The sequence below is a fragment of the Apus apus genome, chromosome 3, assembly GCF_020740795.1.
Source record: "Apus apus isolate bApuApu2 chromosome 3, bApuApu2.pri.cur, whole genome shotgun sequence".
In the NCBI taxonomy this organism is placed as follows: Eukaryota; Metazoa; Chordata; class Aves; order Apodiformes; family Apodidae; genus Apus; species Apus apus.
In genome coordinates this window covers 32732554-32757846 of record NC_067284.1, presented here as the reverse complement: position 1 = coordinate 32757846, position 25293 = coordinate 32732554, and the positions used below count along the sequence as shown (strand labels likewise).

The following is a 25293-nucleotide window of genomic DNA, read 5'->3' as shown; positions in this document are numbered from 1 at the left end:
CCCGCCAGAGGAGCCGGCGGTGAGATCAGCCCGCCAGCGCCCCGCAGATACTGCGGGCCGTGGTGGAACCCCGGGGTTCAGAGCGCGCTCCTTGCTTTGCCGCCCCGCAGCCCCCCGTGTTCTCTTCTCCAGTGGAAGCGGAAAGGCTCGGCTGCCTGGCCCCTGCAGGGGTGCGGCGCTCCCGGCCCGCCGGGGCCCGGTGGCAGCGCCGGTGGCACGGACGGGCGGCGCGGGCTCCGCCCAGGGCAGCTCGGCCCCCGCGGAGCCTGGAGGGACAGGCCCGGGTGCCCGAGCCTTCCCTCGCTGCTTGCCCTGCGGCTTTCCCAGCCCGGCCTCGCTGGGTGCCTCTGCCCGCTGACACAAGGTGCGGACGGTCATTCAGCGTTCTTTCCTGCTGGGTGATCTCTGCTTTCTCCTTCCTTGGTTTCTCAAGGCAGGACATCCTCCTAGTCGATGTGGAGGACAAGGGAGGGATCATCTCGAATCATCCTTGCGCTGCCAGCTTCACTTAACTACTGGGCCTCATTTTTTCCATTATACTTCTGAATCCCAGTCTTTCCCTGCTGTCCACGTAGTTTCTAACGCTTCACCATATTGTGCTCATCTCTGGTCTCCATTACTGCACGTTTCACGTACTTTATCCTCCCCAGCACTACTACTTCCCAGCCCATCAAATACCAAACTAAAATTATCTCCCTGGCCTGTCCATCTGGGCACTCCCCTTGCCTCTTTCCATCTCTCCCCAGTGTCCGCTGTATTTAACCTCATTTCTCTTTTCCCACCACCAGGCCTCCTGCCACCATCTCCCCCTGGCAGGGAGTCCCCCAGAGACCGTGGCAGCCCGTCTAGCTACAAGGCCTTCCCTCCAGAAGGTCCCTTCCTGCATGCCGTCATTCCTGCCTGCGGATTGCAGCCTGTGACCTTGTGCCTCTGCCTGGCATCTCATGCTGTACTTAAGTTGCCAGCAGCTTTCTCTCTGTGCTTGGGTAGTACCTGCCGTGCTGGAGCTGTAGCCTGTGCAGCATGGGCCTGTGCTGTATGACAGTAAGAAAAATGTTGATAATTCACACTGCAAAGCCAGCTCTAACACTCAAGAGTTACACTCGCACAAGGAAATCAGTTTTGTGACAGGGAGCGAAACAAACTTGGGGAAAATGCTGCCAGTGACTAAAAAGTGTGAAGGGGGCACAGTGGAGGCACAGGGTATGTGCCTCCTCTATACATAATTAGCTTTTCCTTGCAAGAGCAGAGCCACTCGCATGGTGTCATTTCAAGAGAAACCTTTAGGGAATTGTAAAACTAGGAAAATACTGTGCCTTCTTGGTTTTCAGTTTCTCCAGCTGTAGTTGAGAAGCGGTCATGTTTGTCTCTTTGCTGCTTGTTGAGACACATGCAGCTTCTGCTTAAAGCAGAAGGCTGCTCGCACGCAGCCTTAGTCATTTACACTGCAGGTTTTTAATTGAGTAATAGAATCTGAAGGCAGCACAGCAACCTCACCAGGAAAGAAGCAGTCACAGGGAAGCAGAGCAGATTACTTCTGCCAACTCCCAGTGGGATGATTTCCTACGTCATGTACCACAGACTCTCCTTACATGTTCTGAGTCCCCAGGTGGGAATTGCTGGAGTGGGGGTCCTTGCTGCAGTGCAGAGATGCAAGACCCGTTAAAAGAAGTGATGCTACACATCTGTACTCAGACCTGCACCATAGGGAAAATGTGTTTGGTTGTGTTCCCTTTGCTGAGCTAAAAATGGCATCTAAGGTTTTTAATACACATCCTCGTAGATTAGCAAAATCGCCTGCTCTGCCTTGTCTGCTGCTGCCAGCTGAGGCAGTGTTAGATGAGGAAGGAGCCTCTTCATCCTCACATCTGATGTCAGCTGCAGAGCATGGGTCTGAACTCCATGGAGCCTGAACCCCCCACCCTAACAGCCTGGTACTTCTCTCCTTGCTTCTCTCCCCTTTCTCTTTCCCAGGGCTGCACTAGGTGAATATTAATGCAGTTAATTTTGTTTCTTTGTACTTTCGGTCTATACCCACCGGCTTCCCTGTGGGTTTCAACCAGCAGCACAGCTTCCTGAGCAGCATATGAGCATTCACATCGGGATGATCTATGCTGGCTGTGCCTTCCTTCCTGAAACTATTAACCTAAACCAGCGCCCAAATATCCCCAATACTCCTTTCAGAAGAGCTTGGCATAGTGTGCCTGTGTGGGTGGCTGCAGGATGCGGGTGCCCTGCCCTGCCTGGCTGTGGCAGTGGCCCCCAGCCCCAGCAAAGCCATCCTCCCCCAGCCCAGTGTCCCCAGGATCTGGCTCTCCCAGTGCCATTTGGTTTTATAAAGGCCTATTTAACTCAGACTGTTGGCAAACACTTCAGAGAAAAGCTTTCTTTGTCAAAGCTAGACAATGTCTTTGTTGGGTTGTAGGAGCCAGCAGATGTAAGTGGCTTCAGCAGAGGGTTGAGGAGGCTCAGCGAGGGTTATCTTACCCTTTCAGCTGCGAAGACAAGAGAAGAATCAAACATTGCGTGCAAATAGGAGATAAAATATTTAATAGTGTAGACTGAAAACGACTAAAGGGCACACAGGCAGCTCTCCCGCATTCCCTTTTTGCAGATAATTATACAAGAAACAATTCAAAAGAGACTAGAGGAAGAATATTATGAGCTCAGACAGTTTTCCTAATGTTTACCAGCAGTTAAAAATAGACCAAAGCAGTTGTCTGGGGTGCAGCTTTAGAGTTAGTGCAATTTGGCAGTGGCATCTGGTCTGGCTGACTGCAGCAGCAGGCTACTGTAGCAAACACATATAGCCTGGCAAACAGGGCAGGATTAAATAAATATAGATAATTACCATCAGAGGTCCTGTTCAGGAGATGTGAGAAGATACATCAGACGAAATGAAAGACTGTGATGCATGTGTAGGATGTGTCTCTCAGTCCCCTCTCCTTCTTCTGTTGTGCACTTGAAGGATGGAGCAGTCGGAGCAGCCCCAGATGGCCCCAGAACACACGCAGGGGGCCAGCAGCAGCAGCCAGAAGAGAGAGTCCCCTCCTCAGAGCAAATGAAGCCACGCTGCCAGGTGGTGCCTGACACCAGCTGATGGGAATAGCTGCTGCAGCCCTGGGCACAGGGCAGGAGCAGGACAGGAGGCATTCACCCAGGGAGTAAATGCACCGACCTCAGTGGGAACTCTGCTGAGTTATAGAAGGGATTTATAGTCAGATATTTATATACAGGATTACCCATGAAGAACACAGGAGGAAAGAGATATAACGGGTATCCATGAAGAACAGAGGAGGGAAGGGAAGAAAAAGAGAAGGAAAAAAAAAAAGCAGACAGACCAAGAAGGAATATTTCTTGATGGAATAGTTCCTGAATTACAAAAGCGATGATAAATATAGACGCTTTTATGAAGACTCGGGCCTCAGCTGACAGCGAGGGTCTGTGTGAATGCTTTTCTGATGGATTGCCTCTTTCCTAGGGAGCAAGTGGGTGCAGCTGTACAGACCATGCAGTCATCTCCCACTCCTTAGTTGTTCCCACGCCTGTCGCCGTGCCCGGCAGCATCCTGGAGCCGGAGGGATGTGCTCCCAACGTGCTGACAGAGACGAGCACGGCACTAGGCAGCACATAAGAGGGAAGAGGAACACAGACTGCAGGCTATGGAATAGCACAGCAGATCCCCCCCCCCGCGCTGGGCAAGGAGCCCCAGCCCGCCCCGGCAAACCGCGTACGTGTCTGCCCGCAGGGACGGGCTGTGACACAGCAGCCTTCGCCCAAGGGGGGTCAAAACACACGGCCCTTGCCTGCCATCCCCAACTGCTGTGAGCCGAGGGTTTAAGAGGAGAGTCACACAGACTGCTTCCCATTTTATTTTGGTCCTGGGCTGCTTACAGAATAACCACTGCCAATTTTATTTCATTTTTTTTCTCTCCACTCCCAAAAACGTGTCTACCTGAAAAAACACTGGCTGCATCGAACACTTCCTGAGGCTTGGCAGTTCTACAGAGAGAAATCACCATGCAACCAGATGTTTTCAGAGTATGTGAAACCTCATGTTTACTGAATTAAAAAAAATCCAATCCACAAATACTGATTACAGGTAAGGACGGTCCAGAAATCCACCATAATCAAAATAATAAAGTGACAGTAATAAGTATGACACTAGTGCACCATCTGCTTGCTCGAGTGCACCATCTGGTTTTTCTACTGCTGCTATTTGTGCCCTAATCTTATTTTTGTGGCATCAGAAGATGGATTCAAACACCAGCAACAATGAAAATGGCATGTTACTTACTTAATGTCTTGTTTAAGTGGATGTCTGCCTTGTTTTCACTGCTCTCTTGACCTCAGTATTACCGTGAGCTAAATGCACACGTTATGGAAACCATGTATGCCACTCATCACAACAAGGTTGACTCCAGGTTTCTGCTGAATCAACAAGCCAAAATACAGATTCCTCTATAAAAGTACTTTTAATTAATAGCGCAACAGCTCAAGCTGGGAGCCTCTGAAGAGGGACGCTGAAGACAGAAATCCCTGGGCTATTATACCCTTTCAGTCTAAATTCCCCACCCCTCAACACAGCAGTTTGTACCAATAGTAATGCTAGAGTCTGGGGTCTTCCCCTTCCTCATTGGGTCCCTTCATTGTCTCCAGAAGGGCGGTTTCTTTTCTAATCTCTAAGGTTGCAGCTTCTGTTAATGAATGTAGCTTCCTTATCTTCAGGCTTGAACTGGCTCTGGGGCCTTCTTTTACTTAACTGTGTAAAAGATCAACATATCTAGGTGAAAGTTCACAGCTTGTGGCCTAAGGCTTCACCAAATTTAGCTACTAATGCTAAGCAAGTTGGGCTAGAGGAGCTGTACGCAAGCGGCATACCAAGCGGCACAACAGGCGTGTTTTTTGACACACAGTATATTACAGCGTGAGCAGTGCTGACAGATGTTCTGCTCTTTTGGTCATCGCGTGACTTGCTTGGGCAGGTGTCACGCCTCAGCACAAACGTGTGTTTCAGCCTGAATCATCTTTCGCAGTTTATTAACACTGAAGCGTTTTCATGCAGCACTTGGATGCTGGGAAGATGTCCCGTGTGACCAGCGACCGAATTCTGGACCAGGGGGCACTGTTGACACCGGCAGCTGGGCGTACTGCAGACTGCCACCAGGCAGGAGTGGCCTTGCACCAGGAGTTTGCAATGGTGTCCTCGCTGGCAGAGAAGGTCCTCTAGTACCAACACTGTCATCTCCTCTAGGACACTGTCCATACTGACCTGCACATCTACAGCACTGAGCACAGCACAGTGCCAAGCCCAGGGGGAGGACTGCGGGTGGGGGAATTAGCTGATCACAGGCATCCAACTGTCTCAAAGGCCTTTAGTTGTCTCTTCACTGGTAGTTGACCAAGGCCCATGTGCGGTCAGAAGAGGTGGTCAATGCAGTCTTCCAGGGTGGTTGCAGTGGGCAACTCACCAAGGGTGTCTTGACACCAAATGGGGTTTGTTTAAGATCCTCGCACCATTTCCCATTCCTTGCACCACTTCTGGATTACCTGGCTGATGTTAGAGGGGCTTTCTGCATAGTCATGTCTGAAAACCTGAGACAAGACTACTGAGCATCTTTAAAGGCTTTCCCCAACTTTTTCTGGGAATGGACCCTTCTTACGTGCTTGGGAAGGGCCATGACATCCCAGACCTGGTTGCCTGCTGAAAAGTTACTGCCTCTTGGATCACATCTCTAAGCAGATCTTGAAATAATTGTTCATTGTGCTTCCTGGCTAGTGCCTTATCTGTATTTTTTTCTCTCCCTACCCTGTGGTGACTTGTGACCCTGCACTTCCTGGGGAATTAATCACTCCCTGGTGCACATCCTCTATCCTGCTCCTCCCTGGAGCTCCATCTCTCACCCTGCCCTTTCCCATCCCTGCAGAAAGAACCTTTCCCTCTAACTTCTTGGCCCTTCTCTGGCAAAACATTAAGAATAAGGAAGATCCATGTAAAAAAAATCCCAAATATCTTGGGTTGCACTTAATGACCATCACTGAAAATGAGACAGATGTGAGCACAAGAAAGACATGGAGCTGTTGGAGAGCGTCCAGAGAAGGGCCACCAAGATGATCAGAGGGCTGGAGCACCTCTGCTATGAAGACAGGCTGAGAGAGTTGAGGCTGTTCAGCCTAGAGAAGAGAAGGCTCTAGGGAGACCTCATAGTGGCCTTCCAGTACCTGAAGGGGCTACAGGAAAGCTGGGGAGGGGCTTTTCATCAGAGAAGATTGTGGTAGGACAAGGGGTAATGGATTTAAACTGAGAGAGGGGAGATTTAGGTTAGATATTAGGAAGAAATTCTTCACTACAAGGGTGGTGAGGAACTGGAATGGGTTGCCCAGGGAGGCTGTTGATGCCCCATCCCTGGAGGTTTTTAAGGCCAGGTTGGACAAGGTTTTGTGCAACCTGGTCTAGTGGTACGGTTCCCTGCTCATGGCAGGGGGGTTGGAACTTGATGATCTTTAAGGTCCCTTCCAACCTTAATGATTCTATGATTAACATTCAATTTGTGAGGAAAGCCCAATTACATTGTATACAATATCAAATTCTTTCCTCAGCAGTCAGTGTTTTAGCCTGGGAAAAAGCTGGAAAGCTGGAAAAGGGAGAGGAAAGAAGCATGAGACTTGCCCAGAACAAAGCCCTGAGATCCAGGATCTTCTCACCTCCAGGAGAGCTAAACCTTGCAATCTCTGTGATGCCTGTGGCATGGATCCTTTATCTAGTTAAAATCCATAGTGGCTGGAGCAGGAAAATGTTGGGTGTACCAGGAGATGGCTAAGCTCCAGGGTGTGGGCAAAGGTTTGCCTGGCACCCGGCTCTGGCTCAGCAAAGAGGTACTGATGGGCTGCACAGGGCTTGAGCCTCCCAGGCTGCCAGGACATGCATGGGATGAGGCTGCAGGGGTCACAGCGTGGTGTCTGGGAACGGAGCTGTAACACCAATACCTAGCATCACTGGTCCTCTCCTGCCGTCCCACTTTCAGGCCTTCCATCTCACCCACTGGTGAGAGAAAGAGTGTACCCTTTCCTCATCTCACCTCCCGCTTAGGCTCAAGTCTCAGTCATCCGAGCTGCTCTTGCCATCCCGTTCTCTGAGTCTCTGCTGTCCTGAGACACCCCAGTACCAGTAGGCACCATTTTATTTCTGTATTTATAACAAAATCATTAGTTCATCTCTATCTCTTAGCCCTGTTTCCTCGGGGAGACCCATCAGACACCTTAATGAGACAAGAGGCACAAACTGGAACACAGGAGGAGTTTCTGAACATCAGGATACAGTTTTTCACTGTGAGGGTCACAAAGCACCAGGTTGCCCAGGGTAGTTGTGTAGTCTCCATCCTTGGAGATACTCAGAAGCTATATGGACATGGTCTTGGGCAATTGGCTCTGGTCTGCTTGACCAGACAACCTCGAAGTTCCTTCAGATCTCTACCATGTGGTGACCCTGTGACAAGCTCCCTGAGGTTGAACACTCACAGTTCTGCTGGCTGGGAAAGGCCACAGACTGGGTAGAAATGCTGCTTTCACCCCAAAATCTTCCCCACACACTCAGCAGTTCCCAACCTTGTGGTCAAACCGAGCCCTTACTTACAGCTCCTTCTGCTCCACAAGCACCACCCCTTCTTTCCTCTCAAACTGAGTGACTGACCGAAATAAGCTGAGCTGTGAATACCCTGCCCTTTACCTGATGGTTTGTGCTTCCATTTCAGAGACAAAGACAGACTTGGCTGGCTCAGAGATTTTATTTCCTCAGCTCTATCAGGTTCAGGCCAGGTCCTTCTCCCTTCATCAGGGCATTACATCCCAGTGCCACTGTGCCCTGCCAGCCAGGTCCCAACCAGCCAGCCAGGTTGCCACCTGCTGTATCTGTGCTTCAGGGCATCCACACAGCCTGTCACACTGTATCACACCCGCCCGAGCACTGTCATCAGGGACCTCAAATATGCTTTGTAAAAGCCTCGAGATGTACCTTTGGAGCAGGGGCAATGGACACGTGTAATGCAGCATGAAGAAAACCTTGAGGATCATAAAGAGAAGGTTTTCAGAGGAAAGTGATGGGAAAATTCTGCTAAGAAATTAAATATTGAAAAATGTGATGTTGCTGACCAGCATCATTAACCCCAAGAGTTTAGGAATTGGAAAATGAGCCTGAAGAGAAAAAAAGAAAAAAAAAGAAAAAAGAAGAAAAGGAGAGCAATCTAGAGTTGTAATTATCTTCTTAATTTATCTTCATCTTGAGGCATCTTCATAATTTTCTCTACAGTCCCAGGGGACGGCTCAAGATTTTCCTCTGAAGCATCAACAAAAGTCAGCACAGGGTCCCAGGGGAGCTGCCAGCCACAGCTGGGGCAGCACCACTGTCTCTGGCCTGCAGCACACACCGATGACTGGGGATGAGCTGTTCCTCCAAAGAGATGGGGTGGACTTGGCCCTTCTCTTGCCGAGACCATCACCCCTGATGATCTCTGGGGAGACACAGGTGCACAGCATCCCATGGGCATGGCTCAGCCCCTGCCGTGGGGCCTGCACAGGGCTGCCATGAGGTGCCAGCTCACTTGGGAATGGCCACGGACCTTTGCAAGGGGTGACTTAAGCGGCAACAGTTTGTTTGCTTTGCCTTTTTTTTTAGCTGGTCATTGCTGCTTTTATAACTGTGTCCTTTTGTCTCATGCATCATCCCGACCTGGGACTTCACACATGGCAAGTCTCAGCCAGCCTTTCACCTGCAGCTTGCGCTCTCTTTTAAGCACACAGAAGCAAGCAGGAAAGAAAGGGCTGGTTTAAGGCTCTGACACCCAGAAAATGGGGGTCCCAGCTCTGCCACCCTCTGAAAGCCCTTGGCCAGTCCTGGCTGATGGGCTCAAAGCAAAGGATTTCACTTAAGAGTCACAAAGTAGAGACTGTAGAGGCACAACCTGCAGAGCTAACCATCAAGTGATCATTTTTACTTTATTTACTTATTCATATTTGCAAAGCTCATGTAATTATTTACTGTAAGAAAAAAACAATCAAGCAAACCTTACCATGACAGAATTAACAGCAGCATCAAACCAAGTGCCGGCAACAACCTCGGTGCTGCCAGTGCAGCTGCCCAGCAGAGCCAGTGCCAATCTCCATGCTCCTGCACCCTTGTCCCCAGGCACCCATCACCCCTCCAAGCAGGGCTGAGTATCTCCCTGCACTACAGTCCCTGCCTGGCAGCAGCAGCAGGACTTTGCCCTCTCTGCCCCAAGCTATTGAGCCCAGAAACTGTGGGTGCCGACTCGAGAGGCTAGCAGGGCCAGCACTGCCCCGCTGGGGCTCCCTGCAGGAAGGAACCATGGGACTCCATTTTCCTGGCACCATGGAAGCACTGGACTTGATTTTCCTGCTGCTGAGGAACTCCAGAACTCAATTTGCTTGCCTTTCCCCACATCACTTCCCCCCTGCTCCAGATTTCACTCCAATTTACTCAAATGCCTTTTCCAGCCCAGTGGCAGCAGCCACCGGCACACCATGCTCCATCATCCCTTGCAGCCACCAATCCCTGAGCCCAGGGTTGTCCCGTCTCCAAGGTATCAAAACCCCAAGAGGTACAAACACTTCTGCATCATCCTCCCACTTTTCAGATCCACTGCCTGGCTCAGCCACACACCTCTCCTCTGCCCAGCAGGTGCTTCCCACCTATCCACCCACAGCAGAGGTGATCAACAGGGCTAAGGACGCTGCCCAAAATGACCAGTGCTGCAGCACAAGCATGCAAGTTCAATGCCATTGGCACTGGTCACCAGCTGGTACTTGCACCCACACCTGCAGGGTGGCCACGCTGGAGAGACTGCAAACAAATCATGCTGAAGCCAGCGGGCACACCCTCCACCCTCAAGCTGGGTGAGCAGGCAAACAGATCGATGGGGTAATGGAGCATTGCCTTGTGCAAACAAGAAACTGCAAGATGCACCAAAACCCCTGCAGCCACCCCAAACACAGCAGCTACTGAAACTAGCCGAGAAGAAAAGCCAAAATATCCCTTCTGCAATATTGTGAACTGTGCAAAGGTACCCAGTGAAGAGCACTGCTGGTAGAGTAGGGTAAGTCCAAAGACAAACAGCAAAACAAGTTGTAAAAGCTCATTTTTTTATTAGAGCAATTCATCTAGTTGAGGGGTCCTCTAAATATTATCTCATATTTAATAATAGTAACAAATCAAATAATGTAAAATACCAAGCAAATAGAGGAGCATATAAACTCTTGCAAAGCCTTGAAAAAAAACTCCTGCAATTATTTTGTATGGCAAAAGCTTCTTGAATAATCTGCAGAGTTCAGCTTTCCCATGCAAAACAAGATCAGATTTTAAAAACTTAACTAAATATCTGTGATATTAGAGCCCAAGTCATGCCCCAGGGAAGCAGCATGCATCTCCCTGAAAGGCTGCCTGGCTTGGAAGTTTAAAGCTGCATCTCTGGGAGTTCACCTTTCATCCAGTGATGCTCTACTGCTTAAAAAGAAACTTTTTTTTTTTTTCCTCAGAATTCACTGGTGGAGCAGAAAAGGGCCAGTGGGGTGGCGGGAGGAGGAAGGGGGGATGGTGCAGGTGCACGCAGCACAAACGCCGGGGAAGACAGAGCTGTGTAGGACACGCCCGAAGAGGCAGCAGCACCCCCGCCATTTCACAGCCGGCAGTGCAGCAGCTCCATTGCTCCAAGATGGCTGCTATGCCACAAACCCAACCACTCAGGGCCTAAACCACACTCAGCATTTCTGAGAGCACCAGCTTGGGTGGAGATGACACTTGGCATCACCGGGCATTTCTGCGTCACCCCCGGACTTGCTGTGCGACATCCTGCAGTACCTACCTGCCTCTGGAGCGCGAGCTCTGTGAGCACAGCCTATACCAGAACTAAAGAAGTAAAAAACCAAAGTGTGCTACCTTCCTTTTCCTAGCCCAGAGATCTGCCTTCCGCGCCGCTCCCCAGCGCGCCCCGGGCACGCCGATGCAAGCCCGGCGCCGGGGAAGGTCGCGGTGCGCGGCTGGCCCAGGGCAGCACCCTGCAACTGCTCCAGGGCTGCGGAGCCAGCTGAAGCAGAAGCTTGTCCAGACATTTTCTAACCGTGAAAAAGGCGAATGCCTCTCCAGCCACTGGAGCAGCAGCAGCATTAGGATTAGTCTGGAGAGTTAACATGGACCTTAACTGACTGCTTTCATCTTGGGAAAGTCCAAGTGGTCCCCCCACGGCGCCTGGGAAATGCCAGTTATGACCAGCTCCTCCTGGAAATGCATCCACTGCTCCCTGTAGCACTTGTGGGCTGGTGATTACACAAAGCTCCCTCAGACCAGGGGTAGCTGCTGCCACTGCTGCGAGCCCCCAGCTCCCCCCTCCATGCCTGCAGCCACAGGAGACCCCACCCAGTGCTGCTTGGGCACACGAGGTGGTAACACCCCCAATCCTTTCGTTCAACCTCCTGTGGACACCATCAGGTATCACCAACCTGCTACGCATCCAAACTTAGCAATGGCTTTTTGGTTTCGTGTTACTGCCAAAGAAAAGTATCCTACTACAGCTCTGTACACTCAAAACCGAATGAGGTCAGTTGAAATCAAGCAGGGAATGAGGAGAATGGGACAAACTATTTCTTATGTGGAAATAACAGCAAGTCTGACAGTGGGATTATTTTATTATTATCTTTTTTTTTTTTTTTTTTTTTTTTTTTTTTTTTTTTACACAAAGGGGAGAATTACTCAATGATCACTGAGGTTGTTTTATAGATACCCTGTCAGAGGCAAAATAAAGGGAGAAGGGCAGACTGATTTACCAGAGAAAAGACTCATCATTAGAAATGAACATATAAAATTTAATAGCTTGGCTTAAAATACACTTTCCATTAAAAAACAGCAGGCAAAACAACAAAAAAAATCAGTTTCATAAAACATACATGACATTGCTGCTACTGTTATAAGACCCGTGTCCCAGAATATCTTATTGTGGAAAACAATCGTCAGATTCAGTTCACATACTTCATTAAGTAGTAAAAAGAAGTAACATTCATGTCAGTCCTACATCTATGGAGACCCTAAATCTACTTCCCTGACCCTAAACTGAGTTTCTGTAATAAAACTTCCATTTTCAATAAAAATGTGTAAATATATATACGTATTCTGTATCAGGTTTTAAAAAAAATATTCCCTTGCCATAGTAACATTATTTCCCACGACTGATGTAGGGAAGCCCAAGAGGTGGGTTGGTGTCAGCTGGGTACAAGTCCTGTGGCTGTTCTACAGGCAGTAGATTCCTGTAGGGGGTGGCATGTGTTGGCCAAGTCTCTTCAGCACTGTGCTGCATGCCAGCTTGTCTCCTTTGGCTTCAAGCCCCATGCAGTGTTTGCTCAGCTCCAGCCACAGAGCAGAGAGGAGCACACAGTGCCCAGAGTGCTGGCAAGCCTCTCTTGAGGCCCATCAGTGGGGGAGGGGGATGAAGATGGAGGGGGGAATGCAGTGGTTCTATGAACCAGCTCAGGAGTGGTCTGAATACAAATCCCAAAATACTTTATTTCATTTAAATCATTAAAAAAATATAGTGGGGAGGGACTTAAATGGTCACCTAGCCTGAGCACCAAAGGAGAATCAAATATACCTATGACAGTCCAGAGTTATGTCCATCCACTCTGTCTCTAAAGACCTTCCATGCCAAACTCCATGGCCTCCCTGGGCAACCTGCTCTTCCCACTAGAGAAAACCACCTTGACACCAAACCTGATTTTCTGCAATTTATGCCCACTGCTTCTCATCATGCTTACAGTGAACTGGGAGGACACTTACATGTGCTGGGAGGCTGCTCCCCTTAGCCTTCCTTGCTGAAGATGACCATTCACCAGGCAACTAATCCAACCCCTCCTCCTCACAAGCTGTGGGCTCTGCCCAGAGGACTGGGTGGTCTGGACTCTGAGACATTGGCTAGGGCCAGGCTCTCCTGGTCCTTGGCTCAGCCTGACTTGGCTCAGCACAGGGAACAGTGCTCCAGCAGAAGTCTTGGCAATGCCAAGTAGAGCTAAAGGTGAATCTCCTATTTCTTGCAGGTCATGCACTTGTTTATCAACTCCACATGGCATTTGCCTCCTTCTTCCAAACAGCAACATGACACAGCTGAACAACATTTGGTTACAATTTGTTAACCAGTAAGTAGAACTGTTAACCTGTTAACTGTTAAGTAGAATCATATCCTACTTTTCTGGACTAGTTCTCTAGCCTATCTAGATTGACAATCATGTCCTAGGTGAGGCACATGCAGCTTTGTGCTCTCTGCAAATATTATAACCTCTTTCATTATCCAGATCCCTAAAAAATGCACTGACACTGGACCCACTACTCGTGCTCATCTGCTCACCCTGTAATGCAGGTTTTTGCCTTAGAGCCAAGTGCTGCTGTTTAAATGTTCCTCTCTCACTACTAACTAGTGAGAGCTTTTCCATCATAAGCACAACACATGATGAGTAAATACTGTACAATCTACTGCGGAGCATTATTTTTTGGAGCTGTGGGGCACTCCCAGCTGGGGCTAGGCTCAGGACACCTGCTACCATCTGCCCCTGTTTGGTCTCCCCAACCTCAGCCGTCCGTCAATGTACATACACCAGGAATGCTTGGCCTGCTTGCAGCCCCTAGTCCCTGCTAATGCTCGGCCTGCTGAGCTGGGATGCCACCTTCCTCCAATGCCTGAGCTGCTGTTGCAAGCAGCATCCAGCAGAGCCTTAAGTACACTGCTACAGAAAAAAATATTCCACCCTCCAGGAGACCTTTTTCCTGATTCACAGAAGTGAGATTTCAAGGAAACTGCATCTCTTGGGACCCAGCAGTCAGACTCAGCCCAGATGACCTCCCAGGGCAGCAGTACACAGCCATTTCAGGGCTCAAAGTGGCAGTTCATCAGAGAAGCCAGGACTGCTGCTGCCTTGCTGTGCAGAAGGGCTTAGGAGAGAGCTGGTACTGTTTTCCTTCCACATTGGAAGATCCATATTGAACAAGCAGTTCTCTTGTGCCTTCTATGAACGTACAAATGTGTGCTCACCTTTGGTGCATGTTAAGGATTTGTCTGTTTTTAAATAGCTATGTTAAATACCTGTTTTCTCTGTATATGGCATCCTTTAGATGGGCTTCATTGCATATATTCACGGTATATACAGAACACCATATTTTATATATATTATATATCACTTGTATGTACACATTTACAAACCTTCAAAAATATATTGCACTTATATACAATATAGCTTCATCTGATGAGAGTTCACACAGTTATTAAGGCTAGTTCTTCATAAGCAGGGCAGTTTTACATTCCCCCCCCAAATGACACAAGTGATTTCAACAGTCTGCCCTGTTCAAGAGTAAACATGATAAAGACTTTTCTCCTACCTGCACGCAATTCCTTCTAGTATCCATTAGTAGTTTTGCAGCTCTACATAGCAATAAACAGACCAATAAAATGGTATTAATTGATAATGGGCTCAAACTTGGTTACTGAATAGATAAATAAGATACCACCACGCTAAAAGGCCACCTTCCAGGAGTTATCCCCTCCTGTATTTACTAGTGTTTTATACATGCTCTCTACTCAGTTGCTGATCTTTGCTTGCTCGTTTCAAGTGCAAATAAGGTCACAAGCATTACGGTGTTCTTTAGAAAGAACAGACACACAAACGTATTAAGCTAAAACACTCCTCTGCTCCCCAGAACAAGTCAACACCTGGATTTCTTCTGGAGAAGGTGATTAGTGTTTTGCCCAACATCCTAAATTATGGGAAAATGTTCAATTGAGACCTTTGTTTAAAATCCACAGAGGATCCATGATCTTAGATCTCAGTGAGAGTGAGCTTGTAAGATCCTCCAACTTCTTCAATCTGCAACTGGAAGGTATCTTCATTAGAATAGTGCTTCACAATGTTATCATCCATGTTGACCAGAATTCTGGAAAAAAATAAAGTAAGTCAGGGACATTATTAGGGTTTTAAATGCCAAGAACAGCAGAAGTGCCCTCAAATTTCACCAAGCCTTAACTATGCAGAGGTAGCACAAGATCCCTACTCGCCTGTCTCTGATCCACAGCTTCCTATAGCAGATGTAAATGTTCTTACCCAAACCTGCCATGAAGGTCTGCAGCTGTGCTGCAAGGATCTGAAGGGTTAACTACATTCCAAAGGTGATTAAAGGATGTATCCTTCTACCCAGAGGGGCTTTGGGTGGGGGGCTAAAACACCAAAGTGACTTGGGGGGGTGGGGAAGAGCTTAAAAGGAAAACCCAAAGCAGACATGTGAATGAACTCTTACTGTTTATGTTAAAAAAATAAAAGGACCGTGGAGCGTGGCCTCTATGGGGAACAGGTACTTCACAAGTAAAGCTCTTTCCAATTTAGCCCACAAAAAGACAACCAGATTTAGTAACTGTAGCCAGAAGTAGACACAGTGAATACAATTAGCCACTGGAACAATTTAATAACATGGGCTGAGGTAGGTTCTTTGTCACTGAAGTCTTTAAACAAACTGAACTCTTCTTCCTCGGACACGATCAATTCTGGTTCAAACAGCAATTAACTCAGAGTTCCTGTGCCTCAGAAACTCAAAGCCCTGTGACTTATATTTACCCAGGAAGTCAGACTACATATTTTAAAGGAGCCTTCCAGTGGTTCTCTATGAATGACACTGGAATAGGATTAGTAAGTTGCGTGCGCATATGTGCATCCACAAATGGCACTTGCATACATGCAGTGCATAAATTATAAAGCTGACTTGCCTACAGGTTGAAAAAAGGAGCTCATTCCCAGTTGCTGCACAGGTACATACTCACCCTTTTTTACATTTTTTGAAGATTTTTCCTATTTTATCAAAAGGAACGTCATACTTGTCAGATATCTGGAAGAAAGCAAGCATTGGTGAAGCCAAGGAGACAGCTGGCATTGTCTTACTTCTTTACAGAAAGGAACAAAAAAAAGTCTGCAAATGAAAACAACTACTTTGCCCTATAAAGGCAACATTAAATCTTGAACTATATCATAAGCCTACAGATGAGAACCCCTACTCTGCAGCTTGCCAACTTCTGTGCAAAAGATTTGTGTTCTAAACCTGGCCACTGACTTCTCATACAACAGCCCCCTGCCCCATACCAAAAAGCCCACACATTACAAAACCAGTCCTCACCCAGATTCTCATCCTTTCTTGGATGTCTTGTTCTCTTAGCATATCAAAAACAATTTTTAAAATTCAGTGTCAGAGGGATTGGGTGAAAACTAGTGACCAGAGTGGCTGGTGCAGGAAAAAAGCAGCAAGAGAGTGAAGACCTCTGCTGCTAAGGACACAAGCTGATCAGAAATGTTCCCCTTCCCCAGCATGGTGACCTCAGTGTCAAGCCACAGCCACTAATCAAGGCACTTCATTGTACAGAAAGTCATGAGGTCAGTAACCCAAGCTTGGTTTACTTTGGCAAATTGCTCTGTCACACTGCCAGCAAGTACCACACCAATACACTGGTTTTGGATGCAAAAGCACAGGGGGTTTCCTCTGAACTACATGAGCTCTTGGTTCCTTGCTTTAAGAACTCCAAGCAAAACAACAAAGGTGCAGCTTCACTTCAGGACAACAGGAGAAGAGGACTTCATAGTTTTCACTCCCCCTCCCCATCTCCAGCCTGCCTCTGCTGGCAAAGCTTCAGGTTACAGAACTACTCCCAAAGCTAACAGCAAGACTTGGCTGTACAGCCCCAAAGCCTCTGAGCATGAACGAGGCATTAGTCACAGAAGGCAGCCAGAAACGTCACGTTTGAGCTTGTGCCAATCATTACACCATTCCTGAGTTAAGCTCTGTATTTCCTTTCCAGCACTGCAGCAGCAGTGGGAAGGCTATTTTGGACATACCAGAGAGCAATTTCATGCACTTGTGCACAGATATATAAATGTTGTCAAGCAGACTCAGAATCTGGGACCCAGAGCTCTTCATAAGCAGTGTATGAAACGGGAGGGGAGGCCCCCAAAACAAGGATTTGAAAGACTGAAATTAAACCCAAGCCAGTGAAAAAATTCTGGAAATCACTCCATCTTCTAATTCAAATACCCTCTCTGACATGAGGGACATCCACAGTGGGAGTTTGTTGACTATTTTTGATGCAGCTAGGCAAAGACCTACACAGCTGCTTCTGCAGCTTGGCCAAAGCAGAGGCCTCATAAGAAGTGAGCCTAGAAGGCTCTCTCTCTAGCAGCACCTGTCATCTTGGAACTCTCTCAGGTATCTAGTCATGGAGCTTGACACACCTGGATTCTGAGGAAGGCCAAGAAACACCTTCTTGCACCCAGACCCCAAAGATGTGAGGTAAGAAACCTACAAGGGAAGGTTCCTGAAGTCCCTTAATAATGTGATAAGCTATTATTTACATTGATTACCACATTATTGAAAGAAAAATCAGACTTACATTTCTTTCCTAGAAGAGCAGGAAACAAGCTGCCATTGAGAGTCTAGCTCCTGTGATTGTCCAGTGTATAAGGACTGGATAGGAAGGGACTACACTCACTTTTTCTTAAACTGAAGGCAAGGACTATAGAACAGCCTTATTACTTACTGCTTCCATTAGACCTTTCAGAGATGGTGTCTTTAACATCAGTGCATCAAATACTTCCTCTGACTCTTTTCGGACATACAGCAACACTGGAAAGCAAATCAGAGAGAGGAATTTACTGCATAATTGCTCCATATTTTTGATCTGTATATGATAGTGGCTAAGTACAAAGCAATGTACACTGAGGATCTCATTAAGAGATATACATACATTCAATATACATTGAAGACTGCATAAAAAATATGCATAGCTAGGTTAGCTCAAAGCATACTCTTTGCATACAGAAATACTGCATGCTCAAACATCTTTATTGTCTCATTATTTTAAGGTTTTTCTCTAGTTGCTATTTTCTCTGTTATTTGAAAAAGGTTACATTTGAAACACAGGAAGATGAAATGCAACACATACAGCTTTGAGACTCTTGGGTATTCATATCTCACAGGTCATCTGCCATAAGACTTTGTGCAATAAAACGATTTGACAGATGCTACCACAGCAGGTGAAGCCATCCTGGCCACCTCCTCATTTTCAATTTATTTATTTGTACAGTCCTCTGCTCCTCCTACACTGTCTCATCTCTCTTGCTACGCCTTGCCATGTTTCAGTAATACTCATATCACCCCAGCTGACACACTGCAGACTTAAGTCTCCTGCTAGGAGGGGAATGAAAGAGTAAGAAACATATTTAGGTAAGCATCCCTAGCATTCTCAAGCTAGCAGAGAGTCATTGTATGCAACATTAGCCTCATTAAAAGCTGCATTAAGGCTGAGGAATCAGCCATGAGAGTGAGAAAGCTTGGACTTTAACAGCTTTGCTGTCTTTGACCTGTCTTCTAATGAGGAAGTATTGCAGCCTGGATTGTTTACAAGGGTTCATCATACACAGCTTTGACACGCCTGCAACATGGAACAATTACTGGCATATCTAAGTTGAACAAGGTGAACTGAGGACAGCATAACACCTTGATGCATCTTCTCAGCTAAAGGTAGGTTTAAAAAAAGAAGAACCAAAGATTTAAAGATCAAAGACAGCACACACTCCCAGTTACAGCACAGGTCAGATGATGCAACAGCCAAGGAGAGAGAATCCCATGGGTCTTGTTTTATGGCATATGGCAACAAGAAAATTTCCTTTTATAAAATCCATCCTTCCTTTCTAGTTTTATCTAGACTACAGAAGTGCATCCCAATTAAGGTCAGACTTGCCAGACTTCACCTCTGCCACATCACAAGTTTAATCCTTCTCTTTTAATCACTTAAGCTTTGCTGTGGTCCTTTCACACACGACTCAGACAGGTAATCCTCCACACCCTCTCCAAAGGGACTTCTCTCCTTCCACAACATCACAGCAACATCCAATCCCACATCAAATTGCCAAGGTTGACAACAGGTTAAAAATAAGCAGAACAGTCTTTCAGTTTAGTTCTTAGCAGTGAACAGCCCATTTTCCAGCACCATGCAACAGTTTTAAATCCAGAACCAGTTCATGCTATTCATTGTTTCAAGTCCTAGAGATTTCCAAATTATTTTATAGTGATGAATTCTGTCCCCCAATCCACCAAGAAGACTAGTAAGCTGCTCAGCTCCTCTAAGACTTTTTCCTTACAGGTTCAGAGCCAATTAAGTGTCTGAGTTGGCAGAAAACCCCAGAAATTCTGACACTGTAAAAGATTTGTGGAGCTGAACTACATCCTGATACATAAACTCTATTACTACTCAAAGCCAGAAGAATCAGGCTAAAGTATACTCCAAAAATAAATGAAAACAACTCTTTAACCTCAGTTGGATCCCTCTATCATGATGGACAATGCTCCAATATTCAGTGTCTGAAGAAATAAATACCTCTTTTTGGTTCTTCTATTCTGGCCATCTTATTTGGAGTAGTAATAAAGTCCTCTTCACCAATATAGGCTCCTCTCTTCAGGTTGGAGCTGTCATTGACAGGGCAAAAATTTAGCAGTGGTATGATTACAGGGACTTACCCCTCTGTCTGAGGGAAAGATTTCAGTAGGCTGAAGTAACACAGCTCTTACCTTTCACCTTCCAGTTCTTCTGAAGCAACAGGAAGGACCTTTTAAAACAAAGGACATATTTTCTTTACATACACAAAAAATCACATGCTGAATGACCTAGCTAGGGAGAACCTTGTGTGGGTCTCAGTCCTCAGAAAGTGCTACAAAGGGCTCCAAACCCTACAAAACAAAGCTGTGTAAGGACAGACCCATTAGCTGGTATAATGTGGTCTTGTCAACAATGTTCTCCCCATCCCCCTAAGTGATGTTAGTAGAGACTTAGCAATAGCTTTGTTTGTTGTAGCGTCACTGGCATGGAACAACAATCCTGATGCACCTGGCATGAGCAGATGTCCACCAGCACCAGGGTAAACGAGAGGGAAGCCCTGAGTCCACGGCATGAGCTGCAAGGAATAGGCAGATGGCTCACCCACACAACTCACTTGTAAGCACATCATTACAGGACACAGGGGAAACCAAGGCTGTCAAGAAGGGAGCCAGCCACAACTACACTGCTATTAAGATGCTTTAGTCCAAGCAATAAAAATTTGCCTTTGATTTAATACACAAATAATACTTGTGCTTAGGGTTGTTAAAATTTTATCCAGAACTAAAATTAATTTCCTCTTATTATCTTATAACCCTGTATCAAACAATAATTTGGCTTAGTCTTCCAAAAGCCAGTAAGCATCATCCTTACCTCTTTATGAAAAGAAAAACTAAAGGATCTCAAATGAGAGACATGAATATACAAGAGCTAACCAGCTTCCTACATGCACTGGCATAGTCTCCTGACAGAACTCAGCACTAGAGCCTTCACAGGAAAACATGCAGAAACATCAGCCTTACCAGTGCAAGTTTATTCTCCATCCCTGCTAGGAGTTCAGGCAAAACTCTTTTCATAAAGCACGGTTCTGATTTTGTTAGAGCGTGCCAGAACTGCCAGCACAGGAAAGTTCCAAGATTTTGAAACTTGCCTGCACTGCACTATATTTTTTTCCTTTCCAGTTTCCTGTCTGCTGGGACTTTCCAGGAACACTGAGGCAGGAAGCTCTGGCAGTGGATCACAGAGCTGACACACTTCCTAGTTCCAGAGAGTAGCTTTTCACCCTGCAGCAGCATGCTTGAGGAGCCAGAGGTCCACAGCAGCACACCAGGAACCCAACCGACTTTACAAGAGACAACCAGCCTGCAGTTCATTTAGTGGACTCTTGGCTGGAGACGCTGTAGAAAATATCCTTTCAGGTTCATGGAAACAGGAGTTCATAGAAAAACAATCAAGAGAACAGCCTAAGTTAACTCCAAACAATGTGTCTAGGAAGCAGCATCTCTTGCTCATATGAGACTCAGCCAGTATTTGTTTACAGGATCAGTGCAGATAGTCTGGTGCTTCCTGTGTGTGTATATACACAAACAGCATCCTAGGTTTTTGGCAAATGCATCCCATTGCCTCCTCATGCCCACATCCATCAACTTTACTTACATGAGCACCACGCTGAAGATTTGCAAAGTGAACATCAGGAATGAAAAGGACTGGCTGAGTGTCTAGATCCATGAAGGGCTTGAAAACGGTGATGTCTGTACGTTTGTGTGAGGGAAGCATTGGCACTTTGACATCAGAAACTGCAGAGAGACCAAAGATTGAAATAGAGGATATTGAAGACACTGATGGGGCTGTGGCTTTCCTACATCACTTAAGAAGCACTTATGCTCTTAAATAAGGGTACTCTGAAGTCAGGGTCAAAAATATAAACTCCTGTGGTAGAAGAGTTTGAATCTGGGTTGTCTACCTCTCAGGTAAGGGACTGGACCCTGAGGAAACTGCTCATTTCATAGAGGAGTAAAAGTCTGCTCCATCTCTCCAAATGAGCTCTTTGACTTTGTTTGGATATTAAACTGGGCTAGAGAATGGTCTGGCCACTCATTCCAAGAGAGGAACTTAGGCCCTCCATGTACCAAGCAAACCATCCAAACAGAGGGCAAAAGCTAGTCCATGTCTCCCATTCTCTCTACCCATTCCCTTGCTGGATTTCCCATATCAGGAAGGCAGAAACATGACAGAGACGATCTATAATCCACGTGATTCCAGTTGGGAGCCTGTCAAAGAGGCAGCACTACAGAAGCACTGTGACACTGCAGAGGTAGTACAAATACTGTTTCTTGCAAGATGTGGTGCTTAGAGTTACATGGCAATTCCACAATTTCAGTTTTTACATATTTCTTCATCTCATTGTTCATTCTGATCACCCCAAGCTGCCAGACCCCCATTCATCCCCCAATCAGGAACAACATTGTTTCCCATAGAGCACTTCAGCTCTTACAACACACTGGTTGCAACCGCAGATGAAGACTTCCACTAATTTCACCAAGTAGAAACATTGTGATTTTGGGTCAAGCCAGCTGCAAGCAAAACACTTCACTTTCCATGTCCCAAGTGGAAAATGTACTTCCCCCCCTTGGAAATTTTTTTTTTTAAAGATTGCCCAATCCCTGCAAAAATAACTTTGTCCAGAAGCAACAAACTACTTCTGCTATTGACAAGTCCATGCACACATGGCATTTGTGATCTCGGAAGTGAGTACAACAGCTTATGGCTTAAAGCAACCAAAAGCCTCCCACACATGAACAGCAATGGACTGTACTTTCCAGGAAAATAAAGGTCACATCAGGCTAATCCCAAGCCTAGGAAATTCACACTGGAAAGCAGCTTCTGTAAAATTCTAAGATCCTGGAAATCAGTATTGAAACTGTTTGCACTTTCCAACCACTATACAAAGTGCTGCACACACTAATCTTTTGCGACTTGTTTGGGCTGCTACATTTGTGAAAGACCAACAGTGTGTTAAACCTACCCTTGGTGAGGTACTTCAGGGAAAAACAAAAGACAAAAACCCAGCCCTTTCTGCAACTGCCCGTGAGCAAATGGGTTCCCTCGTGGCACTATCTTCTTCTGAAGCTGCTCCAGCAGCCTTGTACCTGCTGTGACAGGAAAATCCTGCCCAGCAAGCCATGAGGTACATGCTTGTTAAACCAGTTGGACTGTTAATAGCACAGCTCTGGCAAGCACACCAAGCAGAGCAAGGCAGAGCACGCATCTGTCCTACGCAAAGGAAGAACAGGGAGATGCCTTTTCCTCTAAGCAGCTCTGCTGGAGAATAATCATCCAAATACAGGATCTGCTGCATAAAGATGCTCAGAGGGAAGAAGTTCCACGGCCTTTACATACAAGTGCTGAGGCCTTCACATCTGCAGAAACAGCTTCTACTGAAATTATTTACTAAGGATCACTTTGCTCCAAAAGCGTGAGCCCAGGGCTGGAAGCCTGGAGGCTCAGTCCGCAAGTCCCACCCCCTTACTACACAGTTTCAAACACATTTTTAACACAAGTTAAAGATTAAGTTTAGGATCAAGCTGGAAATATTTGGAACAGCTCATTTCTCACTGCCACCCAGACCAGCTCAGGGTCTTCAACAGTACTCAAAAATCACACCCTCACCGTGTCGTTTCAACTGCTAAAAAACATACATCACTGAATGCATAGCAGGACCCTCTCTTGAACAGGAAGAACTATGCAGAAGTAATAAGTGGCTCAGAGTGTTGTAAAAACAAGTAATGACTCCATAAGCAACTGCTTAAACCAAACACTTTGTATAGGGGACAAAAGTCGACTTAGGTGGAGTACTACTACAAAAGTTATTTGAAACCAAAATAAGATCTAATATTTCAAATACTGACAATAATTTCTACTTACAGGCGTTCAACTGAGAGCTGGGGTCAGTGCACTTGCCTTTTCTTTTGCTTTGCTTTCGTTCTTCATCCCTGATCTTCCTCTCTGCTCCCTGTCAGACAAAAGATTAAGGGAAGGGGGAGAGAAATAAAGTCTATTTAGTTTTTTCGGGTTTTTTTTGGCCACAGACAGGAACCCAGATTCTTCAGAGCTGTGTTTGTGGAGGTCAACTCCACAGTACCCAAGCTGCAGGTTTACGAGAGTGTGCCAACTTTGAGATTTGTTTACTTTTGAGTCCTGCCATCTAATGAAATCCAACAATCACATCCAAGATGCAATCACTTGCTTTTCTTCCCAGTCAGATGGAAATACGAAAAAGATGCCCACAGCTATAACAACTGTATGAAGTGAGATAAAATATATCTGAAGTGTTTAAACAATAAAAACTTGCAGGTTCCCTCTGTTTAAGAGTTCACTTGTTGATCATTAAATCTTGATCTATAAAAGTCATGCCACATTTGGATGACCAAGTGCAAGACACTTTTCTGCCCATAGCACAGGGAGGCAGCAGGAGTTAAACCAGCCTTTGCTGATGTCAAGCTGAGGACATGCATCATTTTAAGGTAGGTACAACTCCTCTTTTTATCCGGGCCAGGCTACGGCAGAATTGACTCATCAATTCATGCCTACATGGTTCCTGGCCCTCCAAGTCAAGCAGCAGTTTTTGCAGAGATTGCCGTATTTTCTGCAAGGTGCAGGCAGCTGTGATGGAGAAAAGGAAGGAAAAAAGTGTGCACTGGAATCATGTTCATTCTCCAGCTCTGGCCAGACCTCCTACATGACTATGGGTTAAGGCAGGGATGTCACTTTGCTGGTTGTGTGAGGAGATAAACCAACAGTAGATGCTCAACACTCCGTCCTGGTGCTACTACCGGTTCACTGCCCAAACTGGTATACTCAAATTCTACATGTCTCCCAAAAACCACCTCCTGCAAAGCAGGGTAAAAGGTAACAGTTCTCTGGCCACAGGAAGCCATTGTATCTCATTGCTGCCCCTGCAAAACTGCCAAAACCCACCCACATCCTTGTGCTGGAGGAAGACTAGATCAGCTATGGGAAGCAAGATGTCAAAAAGCATGTAGCAAGGGGGTTGGAAACTGTGCCTAACAGTGCACACAAAGCATAGGAGAAGGGCAACTGCCCTCCTAACCTCCCAGGAGATCAATATCCTATAGGTGACAGGGTGCCTAAACCTGCTAGGCAGCAGTGAGCATGTCTGCAGTAGCAATGAAAAGGAAAATTACCCTAGAAATTTGATGTGCATTAACATGTCACTTTTTCTCCCACCTAACAGCAGGGACACAAGCAGCTTCGGGCAGCTGCTGCAAAAAAGAGAAGACATTACTAATGAAGACACAAACATTGCCAGCTTTGCTTAACCCCATAAAGCTGATATAGCCCACTACAGTGAAGAGATCCCCTCTAAACCTCAACAGACCTGGACCAACACCCCTTTGTGACTTCCCTTACTGGAATAGCCATGACACTTCAGCTTGACGGAAGAAAGACCAGGTTTGGCTCCAGCCCTCTTTTTTATTTTCACATGGAAAACCAAGTTCTGCTACTCACAAACACTGTTCTACAGAACAGCACCTGCTTCCTCATGGAGAACATGCTAATCCATCACAAGTATGCACTTTGAGAAAGCCTCTGCCCTCCCACACCTACAGCCAGAGTTCTGCTGAAAAGTCAACTTTGTTCAGGCTACAGGGGCCCACGTAAACACACCTCAAATCCCACATTAAAAAAAAAAAAAAAAAGTTGCATCTTGATAACAGGCTTTTCTGCCTTGCCAGTGGAGCTCAGTGACAGCCAGGATTAGACACTGCTAAAGAAAAGACACTGGTAAGCCTGTATACCACCAGTATGGAATAAATAACCT

General features: G+C 46.5%; 1 protein-coding gene and 1 long non-coding RNA gene across 2 annotated transcripts in view; both read right to left on the bottom strand.

The window, feature by feature from the left end:
• Positions 1-2371: 2371 nt before the first annotated feature.
• LOC127382545 (uncharacterized) lies at positions 2372-3638 on the bottom strand. Its single transcript, XR_007888976.1, has 2 exons — positions 2852-3638; positions 2372-2495 (listed from the first exon to the last, which is right to left on the bottom strand). It is a non-coding gene; the product is annotated as an uncharacterized LOC127382545 (long non-coding RNA).
• A 10553-nt stretch (positions 3639-14191) lies between these two features.
• Positions 14192-25293, bottom strand: part of GRHL1 (grainyhead like transcription factor 1) — a 39994-nt gene continuing 28892 nt past the window's right edge. The window contains exons 10-16 of the mRNA XM_051613749.1: positions 23376-23463; positions 21108-21247; positions 19646-19683; positions 19455-19543; positions 17616-17701; positions 15855-15919; positions 14192-14977 (exon numbers count right to left, since the gene is read on the bottom strand). Of these exons, the coding sequence (XP_051469709.1) occupies positions 14863-14977; positions 15855-15919; positions 17616-17701; positions 19455-19543; positions 19646-19683; positions 21108-21247; positions 23376-23463 (621 nt within the window). The 3' untranslated portion in view covers positions 14192-14862. The remainder of the gene's footprint in view (positions 14978-15854; positions 15920-17615; positions 17702-19454; positions 19544-19645; positions 19684-21107; positions 21248-23375; positions 23464-25293) is intronic.